Source organism: Eutrema salsugineum, unplaced genomic scaffold, assembly GCF_000478725.1.
Source record: "Eutrema salsugineum unplaced genomic scaffold, Eutsalg1_0 scaffold_13, whole genome shotgun sequence".
In the NCBI taxonomy this organism is placed as follows: Eukaryota; Viridiplantae; Streptophyta; class Magnoliopsida; order Brassicales; family Brassicaceae; genus Eutrema; species Eutrema salsugineum.
In genome coordinates, this window is record NW_006256885.1 from 132,708 (window position 1) to 155,947 (window position 23,240).

At 36.4% G+C, this 23,240-nt stretch overlaps 4 protein-coding genes across 7 annotated transcripts; 1 reads left to right on the top strand and 3 right to left on the bottom strand.

Annotated features, from left to right (window-relative positions):
• Nucleotides 1-3,926: 3,926 nt before the first annotated feature.
• Nucleotides 3,927-6,857, top strand: LOC18024996 (probable disease resistance protein At5g66900). Its single transcript, XM_006405943.2, has 5 exons — nt 3,927-4,524; nt 4,618-5,009; nt 5,117-5,472; nt 5,560-5,765; nt 5,885-6,857. Exons 1-5 carry the CDS (start codon nt 3,927-3,929, stop codon nt 6,715-6,717), a joined length of 2,385 nt encoding a protein of 794 aa, XP_006406006.1. The 3' UTR covers nt 6,718-6,857.
• A 4,647-nt stretch (nt 6,858-11,504) lies between these two features.
• Nucleotides 11,505-12,163, bottom strand: LOC18024997 (plant UBX domain-containing protein 12). Its single transcript, XM_006405944.2, has one exon. The coding sequence runs from the start codon at nt 12,018-12,020 to the stop codon at nt 11,568-11,570; it is 453 nt and encodes a 150-aa protein (XP_006406007.1). The 5' UTR covers nt 12,021-12,163; the 3' UTR covers nt 11,505-11,567.
• Nucleotides 12,164-13,099: 936 nt separating this feature from the next.
• On the bottom strand, nt 13,100-15,042 carry LOC18024998 (endo-1,3;1,4-beta-D-glucanase). The gene is made up of 7 exons (XM_006405946.2): nt 14,802-15,042; nt 14,623-14,644; nt 14,214-14,340; nt 13,957-14,047; nt 13,727-13,816; nt 13,495-13,595; nt 13,100-13,421 (listed from the first exon to the last, which is right to left on the bottom strand). The coding sequence occupies exons 1-7, from the start codon at nt 14,947-14,949 to the stop codon at nt 13,281-13,283; spliced, it is 720 nt and encodes a 239-aa protein (XP_006406009.1). The 5' UTR covers nt 14,950-15,042; the 3' UTR covers nt 13,100-13,280.
• Nucleotides 15,043-15,439: 397 nt separating this feature from the next.
• LOC18024999 (non-lysosomal glucosylceramidase) lies at nt 15,440-22,907 on the bottom strand. Of its 4 annotated transcripts, none has more exons than XM_024159270.1 (19): nt 22,571-22,907; nt 22,356-22,474; nt 22,139-22,249; nt 22,001-22,057; nt 21,757-21,833; nt 21,572-21,671; nt 20,994-21,067; nt 20,805-20,905; nt 20,620-20,723; nt 20,130-20,183; nt 19,990-20,045; nt 19,862-19,900; nt 19,043-19,184; nt 18,664-18,848; nt 18,077-18,144; nt 17,844-17,916; nt 17,657-17,718; nt 16,341-17,556; nt 15,440-15,972 (listed from the first exon to the last, which is right to left on the bottom strand). In XM_024159270.1, the coding sequence occupies exons 2-19, from the start codon at nt 22,434-22,436 to the stop codon at nt 15,720-15,722; spliced, it is 2,853 nt and encodes a 950-aa protein (XP_024015038.1). In that variant the 5' UTR covers nt 22,437-22,474; nt 22,571-22,907; the 3' UTR covers nt 15,440-15,719. The 4 variants fall into 4 exon arrangements, with proteins under 4 accessions (XP_024015038.1, XP_024015039.1, XP_024015037.1 ...); XM_024159271.1 differs by having other exon boundaries at nt 22,356-22,442; nt 22,560-22,907; XM_024159269.1 differs by having other exon boundaries at nt 22,560-22,907.
• Between the last annotated feature and the right edge of the window lie 333 nt (nt 22,908-23,240).

Sequence of the window (23,240 nt, forward strand, 5' to 3'; positions counted from 1 at the left end):
TCAAGGAAAACCCAGCAAATGGCTTTTGAAAGTGAACCCGAGAGGTCATACACTTCTTTATTCGTGAGGCCGAGTGAGATTAAACACGTCTTGCTTTCTAGGCAGCCTTTCATCCTTCTCTTGTTTAATGATGCTTTGACTAGCATATCTGACTCAGATCCGGTTCTTCCGAGCAGTATTTTATCTGTTTTGCAGAAATTTTCCAATGTGTTCCCAGAAGACAAGCCTGGCGGCTTACCACCAATCCGAGGGATCAAGCATGAGATTGATATTGTGCCTGGAACCTCATTACCAAACCGGCCAGCTTACAGAACCAATCCAGTTGAAACAAAGGAGCTTCACAGGCAGGTTGGCAAGCTTATAGAGAAAGGCTATATCCGGGAAAGCATGAGTTCATGTGCTGTACCCGTTTTGCTTGTGCCAAAAAAGGACAGAACCTGGAGGATGTGCGTAGACTGTCGGGCCATCAACAACATCACAGTTAACTACCGCCATCCCATTTCCAGGTTAGAGGATATGCTCGATGAGTTACATGGGTCTAGTGTGTTTTCAAAAATTGACTTGAAAAGTGGTTATCACCAAATCCGGATGAAGGAAGGTGATGAGTGGAAAACCGCTTTCAAAACCAAACACGGTCTGTATGAATGGCTTGTCATGCCATTTGGTCTTACTAATGCACCCAACACTTTCATGCGTTTAATGAACCATGTCCTTAGGTCTTTCATAGGTGTCTTTGTTGTAGTGTATTTTGATGATATTTTGATTTACAGCAAGACTCTAGATGATCATGTGGGACATTTGCGACAAGTTCTAGAGGTGCTTGGGCAAGAAAGACTTTTCGGCAACTTTAAGAAATGCTCTTTTTGTACAGATAATTTTTGGGTTTTGTGGTTAGTTCACAGGACATACAGGTGAACGAGGAATTGATTAAGGCCATTCGAGATTGGCCAAACCCTAAAACGGTCGGAGAGATCTGAAGTTTTCACGGCCTAGCCAGTTTCTATAGGCGATTTGTTCAGGATTTCAGCACCATTGCGCACTACTAACCGAGGTCATCAAGAAGGATATGGGCTTCAAGTGGGAACAAGCTCAAGAGGATGCATTCCAGCTGCTAAAACTCAAGCTTACTCACACCCCTTTACTTATTTTACCAGATTTTCTCAAAACTTTCAAGATTGAATGTGATGCTTCTGGTGTAGGTCTAGGAGCCGTACTGATGCAGGAAAAGAAGTCGATTGCTTTCTTTAGTGAGAAGCTTGGTGGAGCCACGCTGAACTATCCGACTTATGATAAAGAGTTTTATGCCTTAGTCTGTGCATTTCAGACCAGGCAGCACTATCTCTGGCCGAAATAATTTGTGATCCACACCAACCATCAGTCTCTCAAACACCTTAAGGGACAACTGAAGCTGAACAAGAGGCATGCTCGGTGGGTAGAGTTCATAGAGATGTTCCCTTACGTAATCCAGTACAAACAATGCAAAGAGAATGTGGTGGCCGATGCCTTGTCCCGACGCTATGCATTGATTTCAACTCTTGACGCCAAGATCCTTGGGTTTGAAATGATCAAGGACGCCTATGCCACCGATGGTAGTCTTTCTTTCTTTCAGGAAGTCTTTCTTTCGTGTGAAAAATTCACATATGGCAAATATTTCTGAAATGAAGGATTTTTGTTTTATGAGAACCGACTATGCATCCCTAACTCTTCATTGCGAGAAAAGCTTATCAGGGAAGCACATAGTGACGGCTTAATGGGACATTTTGGTGTGGCCAAGACCTTTCACATCTTTCAGGACCACTTCTTCTGGCCTCATATGAAACGCGATGTGGTACGGATCTGCGGCCGATGTACTACTTGTAAGTTTGCTAAGTCCAAAAGCCAAAATCAAGGTCTTTATTCCTCTTTACCCATTCTTACCAAACTATGGACATACATTTTGATGGATTTTGTTTTAAGTTTGCCTAGGACTCGGAAAGGAAGTGATTCGGTCTTTGTTGTGGTAGATAAGTTCTCGAAAATGGCCCATTTCATACCTTGCCATAAAACCGATGATGCATCGAAGATAGCAAATTTGTTCTTTAGGGAAATTGTTTGTTTGCATGGAATACCTAGGACCATAGTCTCGGATAGAGATACCAAAATTTTGAGTTACTTTAGGAAGACCCTTTGGTCTAAGTTAGGAACAAAACTTTGTTTTTCTACTACTTGTCACCCGCAATCAGATGGTCAGACCGATGTGGTTAATAGGACTCTTTCCACACTTTTGTGTGCTGTGATTAGGAAGAACATTAAGTCTTGGGAAGATTGCTTGCCTCATGTAGAATTCGCCTACAATCATGTTGTGCATTCTACGACCTTATTCTCACATTTCAGCTTGTTTATGGTTTTAATCCACTTACGCCTCTTGATCTAGCTCCTTTACCTTTGAGTGAGCGTGTAATCATGGATGGTAAGAAAAAAGCCGAGCTGGTCAAGCAGATGCACGAGAAAGCAAAGCAGAACATTGAACACAAGACGGAGCTATACCGCAAGCATGCAAACAAGGGCCGGAGCGAGAAGATATTTGAACCAGGCGACCTTGTGTGGATTTACTTGAGAAAAGAACAATTTCAGGAGGAAAGAAAGTCCAAACTCTTGTCCAAAGTGGACGGACCATTCACTGTCTTGGAGCGGATCAACAACAATGCCTACAAGATTGATCTCCAAGGTAAGTATGTTGTGAGTTCTAGTTTTAATGTGGCTGACATCATTCCTTTTGTTCCAGATGGACCAGACTTGAGGACAAATCCTTTTCAAGGGGGGGGGGATGATGTGATCATGGAATCAGAGGCACAAGTGGAGGTTCTGAAATCTGCCTTAGTCGTTCTGGAGGGTCCCTTAACGCGGTCAAAAATCCGGAAGCTTGCTGGAGCTGTTCGGAGTTTGTTTGTAGGAATCAGGAACATGGATGTTCATGGCCGGATCAATGATGAGCAGCTTACACTTGCCATCTTGACCTCAGTATCGTACCAGGAATCGGATTGAGGTTTGGCTGGTGTGTAAGTTCATGGTACTCTTTTTCTTGTGGTCGGTTTTTTCCCAATGAGTTTTCCGGGTGGAGGTTTTAACGAGGCTATGGGCTTACACTCCTTTCTCGGCCTAAACTCATGAAGAATTCCAAGAGTCATCTCGGCTGGCAGTCCAAAAGTCAGTCAACGCAGTTAAGGCAACCGAGGAGTTAGTCCAAACTTTATTTATTTTGGTCTTAGTTTCATTTAATAAAATTGTTTTTACCAAGTATGGCTTTTCGCCTGCTCCTTCCCCTATATAAACGATGTAGAGATTCCAGATCTTAGGGATATTCACTTTTTCCTTAATAAATTTTTTTAGAGAATTTTCTCTTTTGTTCTTCGTGAACTTTTCTTACTATTTGGTGGTTAGCCATTTGATTATTTTGGTTTTTCAAATGTCGTTCATTACACTTGACGCAGCCTTCATCCAGTTGTCTCGTTGGGACGTTCAAGTAGTTATACTTAATCTTTCGTTGTTGTTGCTGTTTTTGTCGGGTTTGTCTTTAATTTTCTTTTTGGTTAATCTGTTATCTTTATAATTTCTGTAATTTCTGTCAAAAAGAGAAAATTAATAATATAATTTTCACATTTTTTTAAAAAAAAAAAACTATAAATCGTTTTAATTTCGGGAAATTGCGCGGCAAGCGTGAAGCAGGGACAAAGTTTTTTTTTTTGTTTTTTTTTTTGTTTTTTTTTGTTTCCGATGGATTTATAAGTCAACGAGTACGGGATTGCTTTTGAGACTTCGTTTTCTTTGTCTATCTGACTATCATTAGCCTTTCAGCGAATTTCAGTATCTACAGACAAAATCTGAGAGCTTTATCACTTTTCTGAATCTGGGTTTTCGCTAGTTTTTGCTAAAATTTTGTAACAAGGATGAACAAGACGGTTGAATTGGGACTAGGTGCTGGTGTGGGAGCTTTAGCCTCTGAGCTCCTGAAATTGCTGATTGCGGAGGCGAAGATGGTGTTGACGTTCAAATCTGTGTATAACGATCTCGCGTCGAAGATGGAAGAATTGCGTCCAACAATCGAAGAGATCGAAAAGTTGCAAAAAGTGGAGGAACTAAAGAATCTCAAGGACACGATCATCAAAGCTCGTGTACTGGTTGAGAAATGTTCACGCGTCCAGCGATGGAACTGTTTCTTGAAATCTTATTACAACAGGAAAATCGTGGGAATCAATAAGAAGATGAAAAACTTCTGTCAGGTTCAGATGCAGATTCTTCAATTCAGGAACCAGTTGCAGATTGATAAAAATATCGATCTTTTGATTGCTCCTGGACCGCACGTTTACAGGGATCTTTGTTCGGTTGCAAAGCTTGATATAGTTCCTGTTGGTTTGGATTGGCCATTGATGGAGCTAAAGAAGAGGCTCCTTGACGATTCTGTGGTTAGTCTTTTGGTATCTGCTCCTCCCGGTTGTGGGAAGACCACGCTCGTTACTCAGCTTTATCACGACCAAGACATCAGAGGTTTCCATCTTAACCATAACCATATATGCATACATGTCTTAAAGTTTCAATCTTTACACCTTAACTGTATCTCTTGTTCCTAATCTGTGGCAGGAAAGTTCAAGCATATCTTCTTTAATGTTGTGTCAAGTACTCCTAACTTTAGGGGAATAGTACAGGACTTATTCCAGCACAATGGTTACCAAGCACTTACATTTCAGAATGATGCTCAAGCACTTGATGGCTTGAAGAAACTGCTGGAGAAACTCAAAGAAGATGGTCAGATATTGTTGGTATTGGATGATGTGTGGCCTGGAGGGGAGTCCTTGCTTGAGAAATTCCGAGGTTATAAGATTCTTGTGACCTCGCGGTATGACTTTCCGAGTTTCGACTTCACTTATCATTTGCAACCTTTGAAAGATAAAGATGCTAGGTCCCTTCTCATTAAGTGGGCACTGCCGCCTCACCACACAGTCACAGATGAGTATGAACATCTTTTCGAAAAGGTAATTAGTTTTTATCTCTATGGTAATCTAAGCTTTTGGTTGTCTTTTTAAAAGGAAGCAACAAGATTCATCTTCTTTCTTTGTTTTTCACATGGTGCGGAGTGTAGATATTAAAACGCTGCAATGGATTCCCACTTGTAATTGAAGTAGTCGGTGCTTCACTTAAAGGACAAGCTCTACATTTATGGAAGGGCCAAGTGGAAAGCTGGTCTGCAGAGGAAACAATTCTTAGTAACCCTCGTCCTAAAGTGTTACAATGTCTGCAGCCTAGCTTCAATGCCCTGAAACCCTATCTTAAAGAGTGTTTCATGGACATGGGCTCATTTCGTGAAGACCAAAAGATACGTGCTTCGGTAATAGTTGACATATGGGTGGAACTATACGGTAAAGGTAGTAGTCTCCTGTACATGAAATACCTCAATGACCTTGCTTCCCAGAATCTGCTTAAACTTATTCCTCTCGGGTATGTTGTTTATGTGTGAACATTGTGTCTTTGCACCTTATTGCCATGTCGATCATTTGATGAAATTTTTTTATTTATACTTACCAGGAGTAATGAGCACAAAGACGGATTCTACAATGAGCTGTTAGTCACTCAACATGATCTCCTGAGGGAGTTAGCTATCAATCAAAGCGAATCTGGAGAGTTCTTGGAAAGAAAAAAAGTAAATTTGGTGATACGAGGAGACAACTATCCAAAGTGGTGTTTGAATCTAAAACAGGCTATCAATGCCTGTCTCTTGTCTATCTCTACAGGTATTTCTTTATGGTCCTTTTATCTAAACATTTTAACATAGTGATTATATCTGCTGTTTTTAGAACTATGGCTTTCCTATAACAATGCTTGGTCTTTCTTTTTTTTTTTTGGGTTACAGATGATTCATTTTCATCAAGCTGGGTGGAAATGGATTGCCCCAATGTTGAGGCTTTAGTCCTTAATCTCTCTTCATCAAACTACGCTTTACCAGACTTTATTGCTACAATGAAGAAACTGAAGGTTGTGACTATCATAAACGATGGTCTTAAGCCTGCAAAACTGACCAACTTGTCGTGTCTCAGCTTGTTACCGAACGTGAAACGGATCAGATTGGAGAAAGTTTCAGTCACGTTGTCGGACATTCTCCAATTGCTACTCGACGGTCTCAAAAAGCTATCTTTGGTAATGTGTAGTTTCAATGAGTCTTCCAACGACACGAAAGAAATAGATGTCTCTAAAGCTCTATCGAGTTTACAAGAGATTGACATAGACTATTGTTATGATCTCGATGAGTTACCTTACTGGATCTCTGAAGCTGTTTCATTGCAGACACTTAGCATTACAAACTGTAATAAACTCTCCAAACTTCCAGAAGCTATAGGAAACTTGAGTAAACTAGAAGTGTTGAGGCTGAGTTCTTGTATTAACCTTTCCGAGCTGCCTGAAACCACAGAGAGACTCAGGAATTTGCAGTTTCTGGATATTTCTGATTGCTTAGAATTGAAAAAGTTGCCACTGGAGATTGGTAAGCTGCAGAAACTGAAGAAGATCTCAATGAGGAAGTGTGGAAGATGTATATTGCCGGATTCAGTGAAGTATCTAGAGAATCTGGAAGTGAAATGCGATGAAGAGACTGGGATACTGTGGAGAAGATTCAAACCAGTAATGAAAAATTTGATAGTTCATGAAGAGGAAACAGAACATAACTTGAACTTGCTTCAGATATTTTAAGTTGATTTTTTTTTAATTTGCCGAGAAGTTCGGCATTTGACACTAGTCTTTGTGTGCATGGAGGCAGCCTTTATTCTTTTTGAGAAGAACCTTTTTCCCAAATGGATTCGTCCTAGTTTTTTCCCTGTCTAGAAAATCACCAGTCCAAGAGTCACTTGGTTATATATATTTTCTTTATGAACAATCACTTGGTTATATATATTGATTGAAAAAACATTTTCGTAGATTGCTTGAGCTCTGCTCATGTAATCCAATATTTGGAAACAATGGTGTATGTTTTTTTTTTCTTTTTTTAAAAAAATATATTTTTAACTCGATGCTATACAAAACATTAAGTATTTTGATTAATGTTTGTGTTTTTTTTTCTTTCTAGTACACTACTCATGAATATAATATCTAAAGTACGAATCTATTTTTATTATTGATGGTTTTTGGTTTTGTTTGATTCGGTTTCGGATTTGGTTTTGATTTAGAATGATTTAGTGAAATAGATCCTTAATTTTTTTTTTAAAAACATAGTCTCGTTTTTCGGTCAGGGTTTGATTTTTATTTTCGGTGTTTTAGATTTAGAGAAAATAAATATATTTCAACCCTATTATAAATGGTTTGGTTATCAAATGGTTAATCCGTATTGAACACTACTAATTTTTTGAGGAACTAAAACACTATAGATAAATCTACCAATTATATAATTGGATACCCGAATATTGAAACAAATAATCTTGACGGAAACCAGTAAAAAATTAAAATAGTTCTCAAGTGATATCTTCCAAGTTTTTCCACCTTTGTTCAACTCAACCCAACATATCAGTTTTCATAACCTCAAAATTTGGTAACTGAATAATTCTAATAGTGATTTCATGAAACAAATTAAAGGTTAACAAACACGAAAAAGTTTAATACATCCTCCATGATATTGACTTTGAAACTGTCTTTATGTTTATCGATGGTTTGGTTTTATTTGATACGATTTGATTTCGTTTTGAATCCAAATTTTCAAGAAATAAATCCTTTAATCAAGTGGTGGTGGTGATAGTGGGTGGTTCCTTTCTTTGGTGAGAGTTACTATGTTGGTTTAAGTCAGAGATCGACTCCCCACGGAAGCGGAATTGTAACATTTAATATTTGATCATCAAGACATTTACATTTCACATGGTCTTTTCGGACTCTAGGATTAGTCGATGTTGGAAGAATGATGCGCTGGTCTACAGTCAAAATTAAAAATCCGAAGTTGTGCTGCCGACGATTCTCTAATTCAGCTGGATCACTTGAGTTATATATAAAAAAAGAAATAATAAATTATTTAATATTAAAAAACCAAAAAATTAAATCCTAATTACATAGACAAAGAGAACCAAAATTGGCATCCAATTGATGGCCAATGATACCTTTCATCTTCAAATGCAAGAGCTCTCTTTTATGGAAACCTATAAACCAACATACTTCAAGCTCTCTTTGATGGAAAAAGTGAAGAACTGAGTTAAAATAGGATTGGCATCTTCACTTTTCATGAACACAGAGATGATGATAGTTCTGAAAAATGTCAGCAGCTCATCCTTCATTTGAGGACAGATTTGTAGAATGTTGAATATTGTGGAGCGTCTAACAAAAATACATTCTTTTAAGGGAGCATCTAACAAAAATACATTTTTTGTTAGATACATTGTGGAGCATCTAACAAAGAAAATAACGAAGAAACGTAATTCAGAGACATAGAGATCTTCATCAGTTTTAGTTTTGATAATGTCATTCATCATCCTTAAAGCATTTACAAAATCAAATTCCAATACCTCAAGCTTTTCTTGGTTACACAATCTGAAAAGTTCTGTAAAATTGATTTGAGACAAACTAAATTAAAATAACCCAATCATTTTAAAACGGTTATATAGATTTATTTCTATATCAAAATCTGAAACCCAACACTAAACCGGAACCGAACTCCTAAGCGCAAACATTAATTCTGCAAATCCTAAACAATTCCTCAAATCCTAAACATTTCCGCTCAAACTAAAAAAAAACCTTAAATTGACCCAAAACTGAATGTTTATCCTAAAATCAAAGAATTTACAGGTGAAAGCTACATGTCGAGAACCTCTAGATGTTTACTCTGATGTTGGGTATATCTTGTTCTGGGAATTCATCTGCCAGAGGGCAATTCTCTTAGTCCCAAAAAACCCCAACGATGATGTTTGATCCATAATCAACTTAAACCTGAAAAAAAAAGAAGGAATATTTACATAATTTGGTAAAAGGAATTCTAACAAAACAAAACATCGAAAAATCATTAGTGCAAGAACGGATACATACATTATTTTCTGATTCCATGTAAGAAGAATTCAATACATTATCGAAATGTGTCCCCAAATCAGAAACTGCCAGAACACAAGATCAATAAAATAAGATAAGAATATTTACAAAATTACAAGGAAATAAGCGTAGTAAAAAAAAAAAAATTCAGAAACGGTTGTCTTACATACAATATTGGTGTCATCGCTAACTCTCGATTTGGAATTTTTTTTGCATAAGACCGAGTTATAGATTGGCAACACTCCAGTTGAGTTAGCTTGTTAGAAAAAAGTATGAGGCGATATCTTCTTACTCAGTTCTGAAACTAAATTGAGATGGTCATTTGTAACTCTTTGAGTGTAAAAAATTATAGAATATTTCTCAGCCTTTCTGGAAGTGAAATGAAAACATAACACCAAATTTTCCAAATTATGGCTGAGTTCATAATTGAAAAAATAAGCCATTGAACCAGAAGAGATTTGAGATTGAGAAAAATAAAGTTGAGATCGAGAAAGAGAGAGTTGATATTTGATATCAAACACTAATTCTATAAATCCTAAATACCGGCAAAGGAAGATTAACATTGGCATTAGGAGGATCATCCCGATCATCAATTTTTGCAGTCAACAAAGAAAAAACAATATTTTGGATTTTATTAAAACCAAATACTAAATCTGAACCGAACAAAAAAAAATTATAATCTTAAATAAAAGGTTTTTTAAGGATTTATTTTAAAAATTCAAAATCATACAAAACAAAACTAAACATAAGAAAAAAAGTAACTACATATTTTTTTCAGTTGAACTTAATGATGATGGATTTTTTAACTAATTTTTTTTAGAAATCACATCAGTCAAAACTAGTTTTTTTGGCTGAACACAATTACACAATGATGATGGATTACAAAAGTAAGAGAACCAAGAAAAAAATATGGTGTGCACAAAAGATGAACCTAAATAAGAAATAGTACATAGACTTAGTAAAAATTTACATTCTTAATCTAAAAAACAGAGAGTTTAGCTGTGATTGAGAATATTTTCCTTTTAAATGAAAACTGCTGAGAATGTGTTTTTTTTTTTTTTTTTTTTTTTTGCTAACAAGAAAAACAGATACTTGTTGTTATTAACAATGCTAAATGTTGTTCTATTATTGATGTCTTGATAGTTTAGTTTTGTTCGATATGATTTTGATTTGGTTTTGATTTGAAATTTAGATTAATAAATCCTTATAAACTTTAGGAGTACGAAGATCTCAAACAGTTTTTAACTGAACTCTTCAATCAAAAAAAAATTTGAGGGGTACTTGATCCCAATATGTTTATTGGGATGATCAAATGAATAGGATATGTTAAACACCTAGATGATACTTCATCCAAGTTTTTATGTCACAATATCAAAGAATCTAGTTATCTCCAAATATGGAAAAAACTAAATATTAATTTTAGTTTACGTCAAAAATATCAATTATCTTTTTGATTAAAAAGTTAGTAAAATTTGTAAACATGCAGTACACTGATAAGAGATGATTTTGCTATTCTAATGCAAAATTCCAATGGTCAGTTGGTCACCAACAAAAATAATTGATATTTTAACTTTGTATTAAACTTTACACTGTATGTTTAACTTTAGACTTTCTGTATCTAATGTTATCATTTTTTAAATACACAATAAATATGTTTAATCTTTTTTATTTATAATTGGATTTTTTATATAATTTTGTATAAAGAAATTTTGGGTAATTTTAGATAAGATTTTGGTAATTTGGATATATATATATATATATTTATTTTTTTTTAAATAAAGTAGAGATGTTCGGTTTGGTATGCAGTTTTGTTTTTCAAATTTTTGAAGTTCGATTAACAAATATTTTATCATAAAAAAAGTCCACTCTATTATCAATAGTTGATTTTGTTTGATACGGTTTTGATTCAAAATTTAGTTAAAAAATCCTTAAAAAACCATTGGTTAACTCTTTTTTTTTGGTTTGGCTCGGGTTTAATGTTTGGTTTTAGGTTTCGATAAAGAGAAAATATACTACTATCAATTTAACCATTTTTAAATGGTTCGGTATCTCGATTCGGGTTCTTTGTATCAAATCCATTTATCCCTAGCTAGAACTATAAACAATTTTACCAGTTAGATGATTGGCTACGCGAATAAATATAATGGAACCAATAATTGACTGAAACCTGTAAAAATTATTATGTTCTTGCCTATATTTGCTGAAGTTGTTCCACCTTTTGTCAATTCAACCCAACAATTGTTTATCGTCACCTCAAAATATGGTTAACTGATTAATTCTAATAGTGAATTATTAATCAAAAGGTTACCAAACACGAAAAAGTTTAATACTATTATTGACTTTGAAACAGTGTTTATGTTTATACGATTTGATCGGATTTTTGACAAATTTACACAACTGAGAATCTGATGAGATCTTTTTCGTGTATTTGCGATTTCAACTGTTTTTTTTTCTTCTACAAATCGATAATGAAGAAATACAAAGAGATAATAGTAGAATCACTACAAAGTTATAATTTACAGATCCAAAATCTACAAAGACCTTCACGCCCAAGTCACCGAGATCAACGAGTTCGCGAGCCCAGATTGTTCGAAAGTGGTGTTAGATCCGTAACAAAGAGTCTTGTATTCACCAGGAAACGCTTGAATCAGCTTGAAAGGCTTGATCCTCTCCGATTGATCAATCTGGGAATAGCAAAACGACCAGAGAAGCTGAACCGATTCCGATTTGAGGAAACTTCTCTGAACTCTTCTCCCGTCGGGTAATCGAACGCAGAGTCTGCACAAAACGCTCCGATCCGAATCGCTATTATTTGGCTCTTCGGGCAATTCTGGGAATCCGATAAAAGCGTTTGAAATTAAACACATAGTGGTGCTTTCGGTCGCTGCTGCTGATGCTGCGTCAGACCAGCGTTTCGGGCGTTTGATATCCACGAACGGCGATAAATTCTCCAGCAAGGATTGACATTCGAGCATCGTGAATAATCTTTTCGTCATTGATCGGAATCGATTCCTGCTGGTTTCGGAGGAAATTAGGAAGATAACCTAATTTTCTCAGAGTGGATTTTGCGATTCAATAGCAGCTTCTCGGTTAATTTATAGAGAGGCGTGTAGAGAGATAGAGAGAGAGTTTCCTTTTCCTTGATAATAGATTTTTATTTGGTCCCAAAAAAATATATTATTCATAGAGATATTTCGGCGTTTTTTTTTGTTGTTTTTCATAATTTGATAGCATAAAAGTAAAACTACGTAACAGTTTTCCTATTTTATTTTTTTAAATGCGCAGAGTAGATTATGAGGAATTTACCAAATACTATTATTGATCATAAAAATGAGATTTGCTTCTCTATAAAATCCTCAACTCCTGAATTTAGTATCTTTCTTCGAATATCAAATAAAAATAGATGAAGTTTATGCAGTAATATTTTAAATAATCTATGGATCATTTTCTAATAAAAAAAAATTAAAATTGCGAAAAGAGCCAAAGTAGTTCATGAAAACAAAAACTTAAGTTGGAAATTTGAGAAACGAAATCTCTTTTTTTAGTGAAGATATTGACCCCGATCAAAGAGGTAATAAAAGATAGTGAAAGAGAGAGAGTTTCCTTTTCCTTGATCATAGATATATTTATAGATTTTTTTTGGGTTTTTCATAATTTGATAGCACAAAACTATACGTAACAGTTTTTTTTTTAATTGTAATTTTTTGTCACATTTTAATTGTAATTTTAAAATGCTCAGAGAGAAGATTATGCGAAATTTACCAAATACTATTGATCATAAAATTGAGTTTTGCTTCTCTACAAATCCTCAATTTAGTATCTTTCTTAGCCTATCAAGTAAAGATAGATGAAGTTTAACGGGAGAATTGGTTTTATTTTCTTTTCAAAATTTAAAACTGCTAAAGGAGTCACAGAAGAACTTAATTTGGAAATCTGAGAAACGAAATATATATTTTTTTGGGTGGAGAAAACATTGATTTCGATCAAAGAAGAAGTTTTGACAAACTTTTGCCATCCAATTCCAAATAAAGATAATGAGAAAGGGAAAGTTTTGCCACAATAACTTTTTTTTTTAAAAATAATGATGAACAAAAGGCATCACAGACTAATCTCATAACATGGTAACATACTTCAAAAGCCCTATAGACAGTAGAGAGTAGAGACAGAAACCAACTGTTTATACTTTTGTTTCTCCTTATTTTCATTTTATGAAACAAATAGCTAACATGATCACTTAAAGAGAGAGCATGGATCAATCATTTGACATAAGTCACAAACCAATCAAGCATCTCCTTGTGAGCTTCTTCTGCAGCTTTAACCGCCTCTGGATCATCAGTGTTGTACCTAACTGTCCATCCGTGCGCGACTTTCGGGTATATCTTCACACAACTATTCACCTACAGAGCCAGTTTACAGTTAGGTTTCTTCTTCTTTCTCAGCTATCTTAAGTTGCAGAAAAGCAGGCTTTACCTCGGATTTGGAAGCAAGAATCTCCTCAAACTGCTTCAAGAGTGATGGTGGAGACAAATTATCAAACTCAGCTCCTAATATAGCAATTGGAACCTTCCCACCTGCAGGAAACCGTGAAAGTCGATTAAGGTGTTCTAATCAAAGACCTGTATAAGTATCAGCAACTAGACCAATCACAGTGTGTCTAAGTTTATGTGAGCAATCAAGATGGAATTATATTAAAGTCACTTACCCTTGATATCATCAACAGAGACAAAAGAAGGATGAAGCAAAACAGCTGCTTGAATAAGCTCTTGCTTAGACAATTCCACCACCACTTTTGCTGAAGATCAACAGCACAAGAGAGAAAAAGAAATACGCATTAGACATTTCCAGGAAATACTAGTGATAGAGAGTGACAATTTCTCGGCTTAGTAAAATTGGGAGAAAGTATAGTTCAAGACAATAGAGAAAAACACTCACCACCCCAACACATCCCTGCAGCTCCAATGGCGGTTATGCCTTTGTTCTTTATGGCTTCAAGTACTGGCTTTGTGTCTTGAAAGCCTTTATCCTGGAAAAAGAGAACATGGAATTTCAGGTGGGATTTATCAAAACAACAGAAGAAGAAGGCATAACACCTAGTGGAACTTGTGAACAACGATGTTACAGTAGAACAAAAACTGCAAGAAAATGTTGAGAATGTAGAGGGAAAACTGTATTTAAGGAGGAAGACGAACAGGGCCATGGTCTTTGATCCAGACAGGAACTTGTCTCTCCTGGTTAGAGGGATTATAAGGATCTCCATAGAAGTAATCAGGAACCACAACATAGAATCCAGAAGCTGCAACCTTATCCGCAAGCGCCCTTTAACATAAAAATAAGTTTTTTTTCACTCCATAAACACTGACTTTAGCAACAAAGAAAAGAACTTGCAGCTCAGATCATCCAATGAAATCAGATAAGAAATAATTTCGAATTAGACAAACCAATCAAAGATTACACCTTTTACAAAAATTGAGATTTAACTCATATGTAGCTACTGAAAACCATACACTTACTCTGAATTTGAAGCAACAAAACCCAAATCAACAAAAGATTCCATTTTCAATAGTCGAATCGATGAAGAGGGAAGAAGTAATATAATACCTCAAGTTTGGAGCTTCGTACCCTGTGAAGATTATGAACGAAGCTAAAGTCAGAATACAGTGATGAAATGATCAAATAAAAAAAGGGGTCCAAATCAAAAACCATTGTTACTCGATCATGTCTTTGACTAAAAGCAAACGACTTTAATATCAGAGCAAAGAAGAAGAAGTATGATTTACCAAAAATATCAGAAATGAGGAGGATGCACAACTTGGAATCGAGAGAACCGGAGACGTAGGCATCGAGTCCACCCAGCTTCTCGACATGACCCGACCCGGAAACCGGGTTAAGAGCCGGCGGGTTTTCGCAGCACTGAGGTCCCGACATTTGTTTGTTCAGAGAGACAGGAGAAACACAAACTCAATCATACGTTTTTTTTGTTGTGCCTTATTAAATATCGCTGGTTCTCGTGTCATGATCTTACGGTTACTAATAGGTCTTGTGCTTTAATGTCAGGAAACATCCAACGGTCTAGAATTAGTAATCGATCTCAAAATTCTCTGCAAAAAAAGAATCTGTGGAAGAAAACGATTATTTTCTTCCAATTTTTTTACTTTATTCATAAACATCTCAAGTTAACGGCGACATTTATTGTAGAGATTCGTAAAAGAATCGACAAATTGTTATGAAGCAAACGCAGCCACATGTGACTTGTGTAAGCTCTTGCGTAGACAGTTATGCTGAGATTATTAAACACAAGAGACATAATTGAGAGACAGCCATAATGGATTAAATATGTTTCAAAAACATTTGATTAGCTCCATTGTTACAACAAGAACTGAGTTTGTGCTCTCGAATCCCTTATTCTTGACAAATGAAACCAACAAATCATAAGATTAAACACATGATGTTCTTTTGAGGTTATTAACCCAAAAAAGACAAGGGTTAAGTTACAGACTTTTATCATCTTCCTGCAAAACATTAAGTCTCTCCCTCTCTCTCTCTCAGCAAAATGTACAGCAACATTATAGGAATGTTTCCATTATCTTTCATGGAATATTTCCCACCTGTAAATATATTACAACGCAGAACCTCTATGTCGGCTAATTCCTTTTAAATAAAACTGTATTCTTTCTTTTTAGTTACTCCGATTATATTCAGCAGGTACAGTTTAGTTTAGAGTTGCCAAAACACTTAGCTTTGTGTTTGACAACTTTGACGTTGTGGGAGAATCTACGGCTTCTAGGGGACATGTGAACTCTGTCCATCATGTTGATCTTAGGAGCATCAAGAATTGCCTTTGGCAGCGATAATGCCCATTGCATTCCCCATATTGCGAGCGGTCTCATGTATATCAATGACCGGTAATGCCCATCCATTGTCCAACCTTCCGGTGTCTGGAACCAATATCTGTATCCAGTCCAAACTTGTCAAGTCAAAGAAACCTCCAAAAAAACTAACACACACCTCAACAATCAAAGTCTAAACCAACTAGCAACACCATTTAATATTTTCTAACATTTTGACCTTCTGTATAGATTCCTATACATAAATTCTTCCACTATACGAGTATTTCACTATAGTAGTTGTTTTAATTCTTGGAGATATCCTGTTCTCGCCGCATCATCATTATTACCATACTCATTTTTTTTCATTCTTATGTATATTTATTACTACTTTCCAATGTTTAGTAGGTAACCAGTGTCATTTTGAAACGTCTATCTATGTTTCTGTGTGTGTGTGATACGGATAACATTTGACAGACTGGATAAACTTACCCGAAACCTTCTTCTGACCAGCCAGCTGTGAAAATTCCCTCAGCGGTAGTGAACCCTTGTTCTTCCATTCCAGAGAGGATCATAGTAGCTGCAGCTGCATAAGTGACACCTGTCCATATCTCACGCGACTGCATGCATGTCTCATCCACCTTCCCATCAGGATGCATCCCATTTACAGCACCCATTCTGCCTCCTTTGGTCTTCATCACATTGAAATCAAAGATCTTTTGCAAACTGCTTCTGATTTTGGATTCCTCAAAAATTGGAGGCAGGCCTGAAGATGCCGTATACCATTGACCCGCCAGCTGATCAGTCTGTATGGATTTGCTGTTGCTGCTCGCTCCACTGTCATAATTGAGGTACGATCCGTTCCATAGTTTCGTTTCCAGTGCTGCCTTTGCATTCAAAAACTTATTCTTACACAATTCTGCAAAGAACTTATCACCGATTTGAAGAGCCATTGCCGCTGCAGCTTGAAGAGCCGCAAGCCACAGGCAACCGCAGTATGCACTCACACCATGAACGGTCCACGTATCATATGTCTGATCTGGGAAACCGTCATTCTCTATTAGATCGTCATTGTCTCTATCAAATTGTTCCATGTACTCCATAGCAGCACGAACTGCGGGCCAAACGTCTATTCCAAATTGGTAATCCCCTGTAGCTGCAAAATCTCTATACACCTGAAGCACAAACTTTGGGTTGAGATCCTTCCACTTGCTTGTGTCATGTATGTTGTAAGCATTCATTTCGTTCCATGGATCATGCATCCCTAGATCGTGAGGAACAGCGCCTCTGACCTTGCGAATTCCCCAATTTCCTTCTGCTAGGAACTTAACCTTTCTCCCATCTTCAGACAACACAGCTTTAGCAAAATCCCGCTGAATATTCAGTTCGATCTTTGGGAATAGCATAAGAAGCGCATACGATGCGTAAAAGTGCACATCATATGTGTTCCACATCACATATTCCACGCCTTCCAAGTACAGAAACCGGCCAACATCATCGTCATCATCTACGTGCCTAGTGTCGACAAATAAACCATTCTTCTGGTGAATAACTGATGCTTCCCCATTGCTTTTTATTCCATTGCTGTCGCAATCATTAAGGTTATTCTGCTGGTCTTTACTGTCAACTCCACTTGCTTTACCATCTGGATTTCTTGAATTCGATTGTTGAAGCTGACTATCCCCATTGGCATGGAGTGATGCAGAGTCTGCAACCGAAAATGTATGAGACAGGCAACAAAATTTTCAATCACAGAGACAATTTTATACTCAAAATTTGCATTTGAAGCATATACTGTAGATGTGTACCTATCCAGACTGTACCACCGGCTACCAAAAAGTAAAGCTCATTGAACAGAGTGAACTTGTACCTACAAATAGCAAAAACAGTTCAAAAATTATTATTAAACGTTATCCATAATGAAATACATGAAATAATATTAAAAGTTACTCAGAAAGTAACTGCAACGCTTTGAGTATACAAAGAAGCAGTTACCACTCAGGGAGTCTGTCATCTCCAAGAATAGGATTTTGCCATGCTTCAATATCTCCCTCCCATCTCTTATAATCTGAATTTGAAAACCAAAGCTAGTCACTAATACATAAGCACCATTCTGTGTATGTGTAGTAAGTTTCAATTAACAGCAGTATGAGGTATACATCCGAACAAAACAGAGTCAACTCAAGTGGAGCATAAGACGCAAAGACATTGAGACCACAGGTACATACGTGTTAGTGCATCATGCACAAGGTCTAGAGCTGCTCTTGGCGAAGTTCCATAATATTTAGTGTACCTCCTGCAGACCAAAGACAGAGAATGACAGAAAATAGAGCTCAGATAATCATCAGCGTTTGACATAAATAGTACTTGATATCTTATATCTAAAAGGCATGTTCTTCATACACTCAATTCAACCACAATGTTTAGCTTTGTTAACCAACTGATACCAGAAAGGGGATATTCAGCCATTCAGGCATTCTCTTCACTTTTAGTTTGCTGAAGTGGCAACCTACATTTGCTTGCGCACTTTTAAAGTATAATAACTAGTGTTCCTAGCTCTCAGATTCAGTCTTTTGGTCGAAATTAATCAAATGAATAAAACACATGGCTGAGAGCGTTAACAAAATTTAAAAGGAGATCCAGCATCAATGAGAAAATGTAAACTATATGGTACATAAAAAACTGACGCAATGGAAAGGAGAAGTGGCCATTTTCATGACAACAATACGAAATTAGGTTGGTGACAATAATTGAAAAGTAAACAACTTTATCTCTCGATTTTAGGAAGAGACCACAAATGTTGTACTTTATTTACCTATCATATGTGCTTCCCTTTGAAAATTTCACTTTTGGTGATGACCACGAAAGAGCAAAAGATACAGTGCACCTGCCATGAGCCTCTACCCATGCTGAAGCTGAGACAGCTGCACAAATAGTATCTCCAGCTGATGAAGGCATACTCGGCCCACTATTGAAGTTTGCTTGATCAAATTTCCCATCCTTTTAAAAGGAATATCTGAATGTCAGTCCCTTTAGAAATTATAACAATTACTCCAGATATATGAAACAGACGTTCTTATATGACTTGACACTTGACAGTTCAGGAAAAAAAAAAATCAATTATAGAGTCAATAGCATGTTTCGGCCAAGTATGAAATATGCAGTCTGCAAACGACGATGCAAAGAATTTTCACCTTTTCCATCATATCCCACATATCCTTTGCTGTCATAGAACTATCTTCAGACAATCCAAAGCATGGTAAAACAGTCACATTCACATTCTGAGTCTCACAAGCAGAGATCGCAAATGTAACAGGAGGGTTACCCTTGCCTGTCCTGAAAATTTATCACATATTAAAAAAATTATATATATAGTTTCGCTTACAGAAAAAAAAAACACAACCTTCTAATGTAACAAGTTTATATTCTACCAAATCAACTTCATCCATGGACCATGTAAATAGATAAGCCGGAAAACAATGTCAAACACTCAAACAGCGATAAATAGTGTAAATTGTTTAGCAAGAGAATTTATTTGGAGATCCTTCCTTTAGGCAGTGAGTCAGGATAACGCGCCCATCATTAAATTAATAGTCTAAATGCAACAGATCGGGCCTTCACACGTGGAGAAAAGTCTATCTAGGGAACATTTTCCTGATAAAAGTGAACGGGAAACTTCTCGCTCAACTAGTTGTGTTCTCTAGGTAATCTAGGTAATGTGCATTTACTATTGACTAACAAGGTGTCTTTAGTCGGTGAATTTGTCCAGTGATGAGTTGGTACAATCATATCTTTTGTTTGTTCATCGGATCAGTTATTTGCACACTTCAACTGTAAGGAATGGAACTGCTTTTAACAAATAACACTTCAGGTACTACCATCTTCCTAATCGTTCTCCATTAAACCATTAAGAAAGAATGGCAATGTGGACCACACCTTTCAAAGCATTGAATCTAACACGAAATATATGCAAACCAATAGTAGTTTATAGCTATTAAGGAAATATGTCGTACTTGTGATGTAAGAGGACACCGGAGACCCCATCTTCACCACTGCAAGGAAAAACGAACCAAACGAAAAATTACACATTGGCTTAAAGCCATAATCACTTATGGAAAAGATGTCGCATATTTCTGCTTACATGAATGGCTCATTCACATGACCCCCTGACATATGCGAAGTCCCACCAATTGAGTTCTGCACAATACAAAGCTGGTAAGCATATCTTTCCCCTGCTGTTCAACAGATAATGTAATAGAAATGAATCAGATGCAAACTCACCGCCCATGTAAAAAGAAGGCTGACTTTTGCCCTTTCCTTTCCAGTGTTTACCAGCTAAAACAAAAGTAGCAACTCATAAGGTTTTCCTCAGATTCAATTAGAAGGTGATCAACACCTTACATATTAATAAAAGAATATGTAGAGGTTCACTAAGTAACTTGCTCCGCCATCAAACATTCAGAATCAAAGTATTAAATCATGTTCCTAGGATGGATGGGGTATCCCAGCAAATAAAATGTCTCACAAATTTGTGGTCTAAGCTACAATGACGAGCCCATGGCAAGTCCATCTACATTGGCGCTTTGATAACCAGCTAATCTAAGGAAATGGTATTACTACAGACCCATACATATGGAATGTATGCGGTCTAGATATTCAGAAAATATAGTATGCTCAAATATTCATCCATTATTTAGAACTAAGAATTTTTCTATTTACAGAGGCAGCGCCAACTCCATATGAATATGCACTAGATGAAAGGATTACTTACTGTATATACGAAAACAGATGCTGGAAGACTACTATCTCGGTAATTGTTAGGTATAAAAGGCGATATTTGCCGACATGAAATCTTTAACTCTGGGTCAGGTTCACCTACAAACAGAAGTACCATTACAAGTGATATACCAAGAGAAGTATGCTAGCATTAAAAGACCAAGTCACGAAGGTTGGTACCATCATATATAGTCCAGGCCCGAGGAAATAGTGCATGATAAGTTGAATGCTGGCCATTCAGATTCCAACCCCATGAAGAAATACCCTTATCACGCGATTTTCTGAGACCATAAAACCAGTCCAAGGTATGTGGATTAAGAAAAAACTGGCATTGTTGAAATAGAAGATACCTATAAAACAAATCCTTACCCTAAACTTCCATGCTGGCCTGGCGCCAAAACTGATGCATACTTTTTGTGCCCACCATCTCGAGAAATAAAAATCTGCAAAGAGTGGGGCAAGGAAATGTTATAAGAAACACAAGTGACAAACATCTCTTGAAAATTTTGGCAGGTAATTTACAAGCAAAAAAACATTTGTCGAAATTACATACAAAGAGAAAGCCTACTAGTTAAATGACGATCAAAACATACAAATACTAATAGTCCAGTATCGGCATAGCATTGAAAGGATATCAACTGTGATGGAGTTACCATAAAACCATGACGGAATTTTTTGCACGAGTAAAATTTGCAATTGAAGTAAGAACAACTATAATGGAGGATTTTCGCAAGAATCGATGTCTATGCACTTGCAAAAGATCATAATGTTTCAATGGTCAGCCTTCATTCTTTACGACTATACAGCTGGAAGAGTAGATTTCAAGTGCAAGATCCAGAAATAGTAAATCCGACAAAGTATAAAAAGCTACAATGAGGACGAATAATGTAAAAAATGGGACTAACGATTCAGGGATCACGTCCACTAATGTCATAGAATAAACTTACAGAAAACTGGTTGGACATCATAGGGGATGGATCGCACGTTCCAGGAGTAATTTGCCACTGCTTAAATTCACCCCTGAAGCCCCTAGATATGCTTCCACTTCTGCAATTACCAACAGCATTGGTCAAACCAAAGCTGCGAAATTATGTCCAATAAAACCAAAAAGCAGAGGCTATCTGCTATTTACCCCATTCCTCCGAGTGGAACACCTTGGGATGCAGATGGTTTGCAGTTCTCCTTGGTGAAAGGATCAATAGGTGCTTTCTGTAGCAATCAGAAGTTAATTCTTCACAAAAAAAAGACCAAAACTTTGCAATATTACCAACCATAAATGAACAAAAATTCTATTAAAAACATTCATACAAAAAAAAAATCTATAAAATGAATATTTATGGTATGTATCAAGAGAATCTAGTGTTCCAAGGAGTTACCCTTCCATGGGAGGCCTCTTCTCTGACATAAGACCATAAGCGTATCCCCAAGCGTACCTAAAAATCACATTTTGAGAGTTTGGCATAAACCAAAACGCAACTACGAAATGAAGGAAACTATATATCTTGGATACATACCATTTTAATGGCTTCTCTAAACGTTATAGTGAATTCTTTCAAGATATTTGCATGGCAGTTTAATCTCCTCCTCCATGCGTGTGGTGGCGGAGCAGCACTATCGAAATCTAGCTACAAAATTGAGCAAATCCAAAAAAGGAAAAAAAGTCAAGTCCAATTTCTCCCAAATGGAAACGAATCTTTCTCCAACAAAATCTGAAATTTTTATTAGACTTACTAATTGCAAAGTGTTTCTGCTGATAAATTCCTCAGCAGGCCATGAATGCTTTCTACGGTGAAACAAAGTTGCGCCCACCATATCCGACTAAAAACAAAATTTCTCGAATTCTACTAACACTGATACGATCAAAGAAATTGTGGGTCGCGATTACGAACTCACAAAAAAGAAATTTGTACTTTACTTTGGAAAAATCGAATTTACCTTGTTCTTACATCAAAGGTCTTTTCTCAGGGAAGATAAATTTGCATCAAAAAGAGGCTCAAATGAAATCAATCTCGGCATCCAATTGTTGCTGTCAAAATTCTCAAGGCTTAAAGGAATAATTGCATCACCGTCAGACGAATCGGAGAGTCAAAATTGCGGAGAATCAGAAATCGAAAACTGATAAAAAAAAATTAAAACGATGATCAATGAAATCAAATCTAAGAAACGGTGAATCTCGAATCAATAAGAACCCGATCAGAATTGAAGAAGATCGAGAGGAGGTTGTGTAAAAGATGAAGTTCGTGTTCGGTGATTCTTTGTTTGGTCAGAGAAGTGTACCTTTTAAGCGGTAAAGCGAATGGATTAAGAACACCAAAGATCTAGACTTTACACATATCAACGGTGTGTACACAAATACCCAAACCACCACTTTTTTTCCTTTTTAATTTTAAATCCAATCATCATAAACTGATGGCTTCAATTTTCAAAGGAAAAAAAATACTTTATAGTATAGATTTTTTTTGGGTGCACATGTATAGTCTGAAAATTTTACAATTGATTACAAAGGAGTTGAAATCTAAGATTAAAAAAGGTAAAAATTGTCTTGTTTTTTTTTGTTAGGATGATGTAATTTATGGGCAACATTTGCTAAATAACATAATGACATTTTCGTAAATA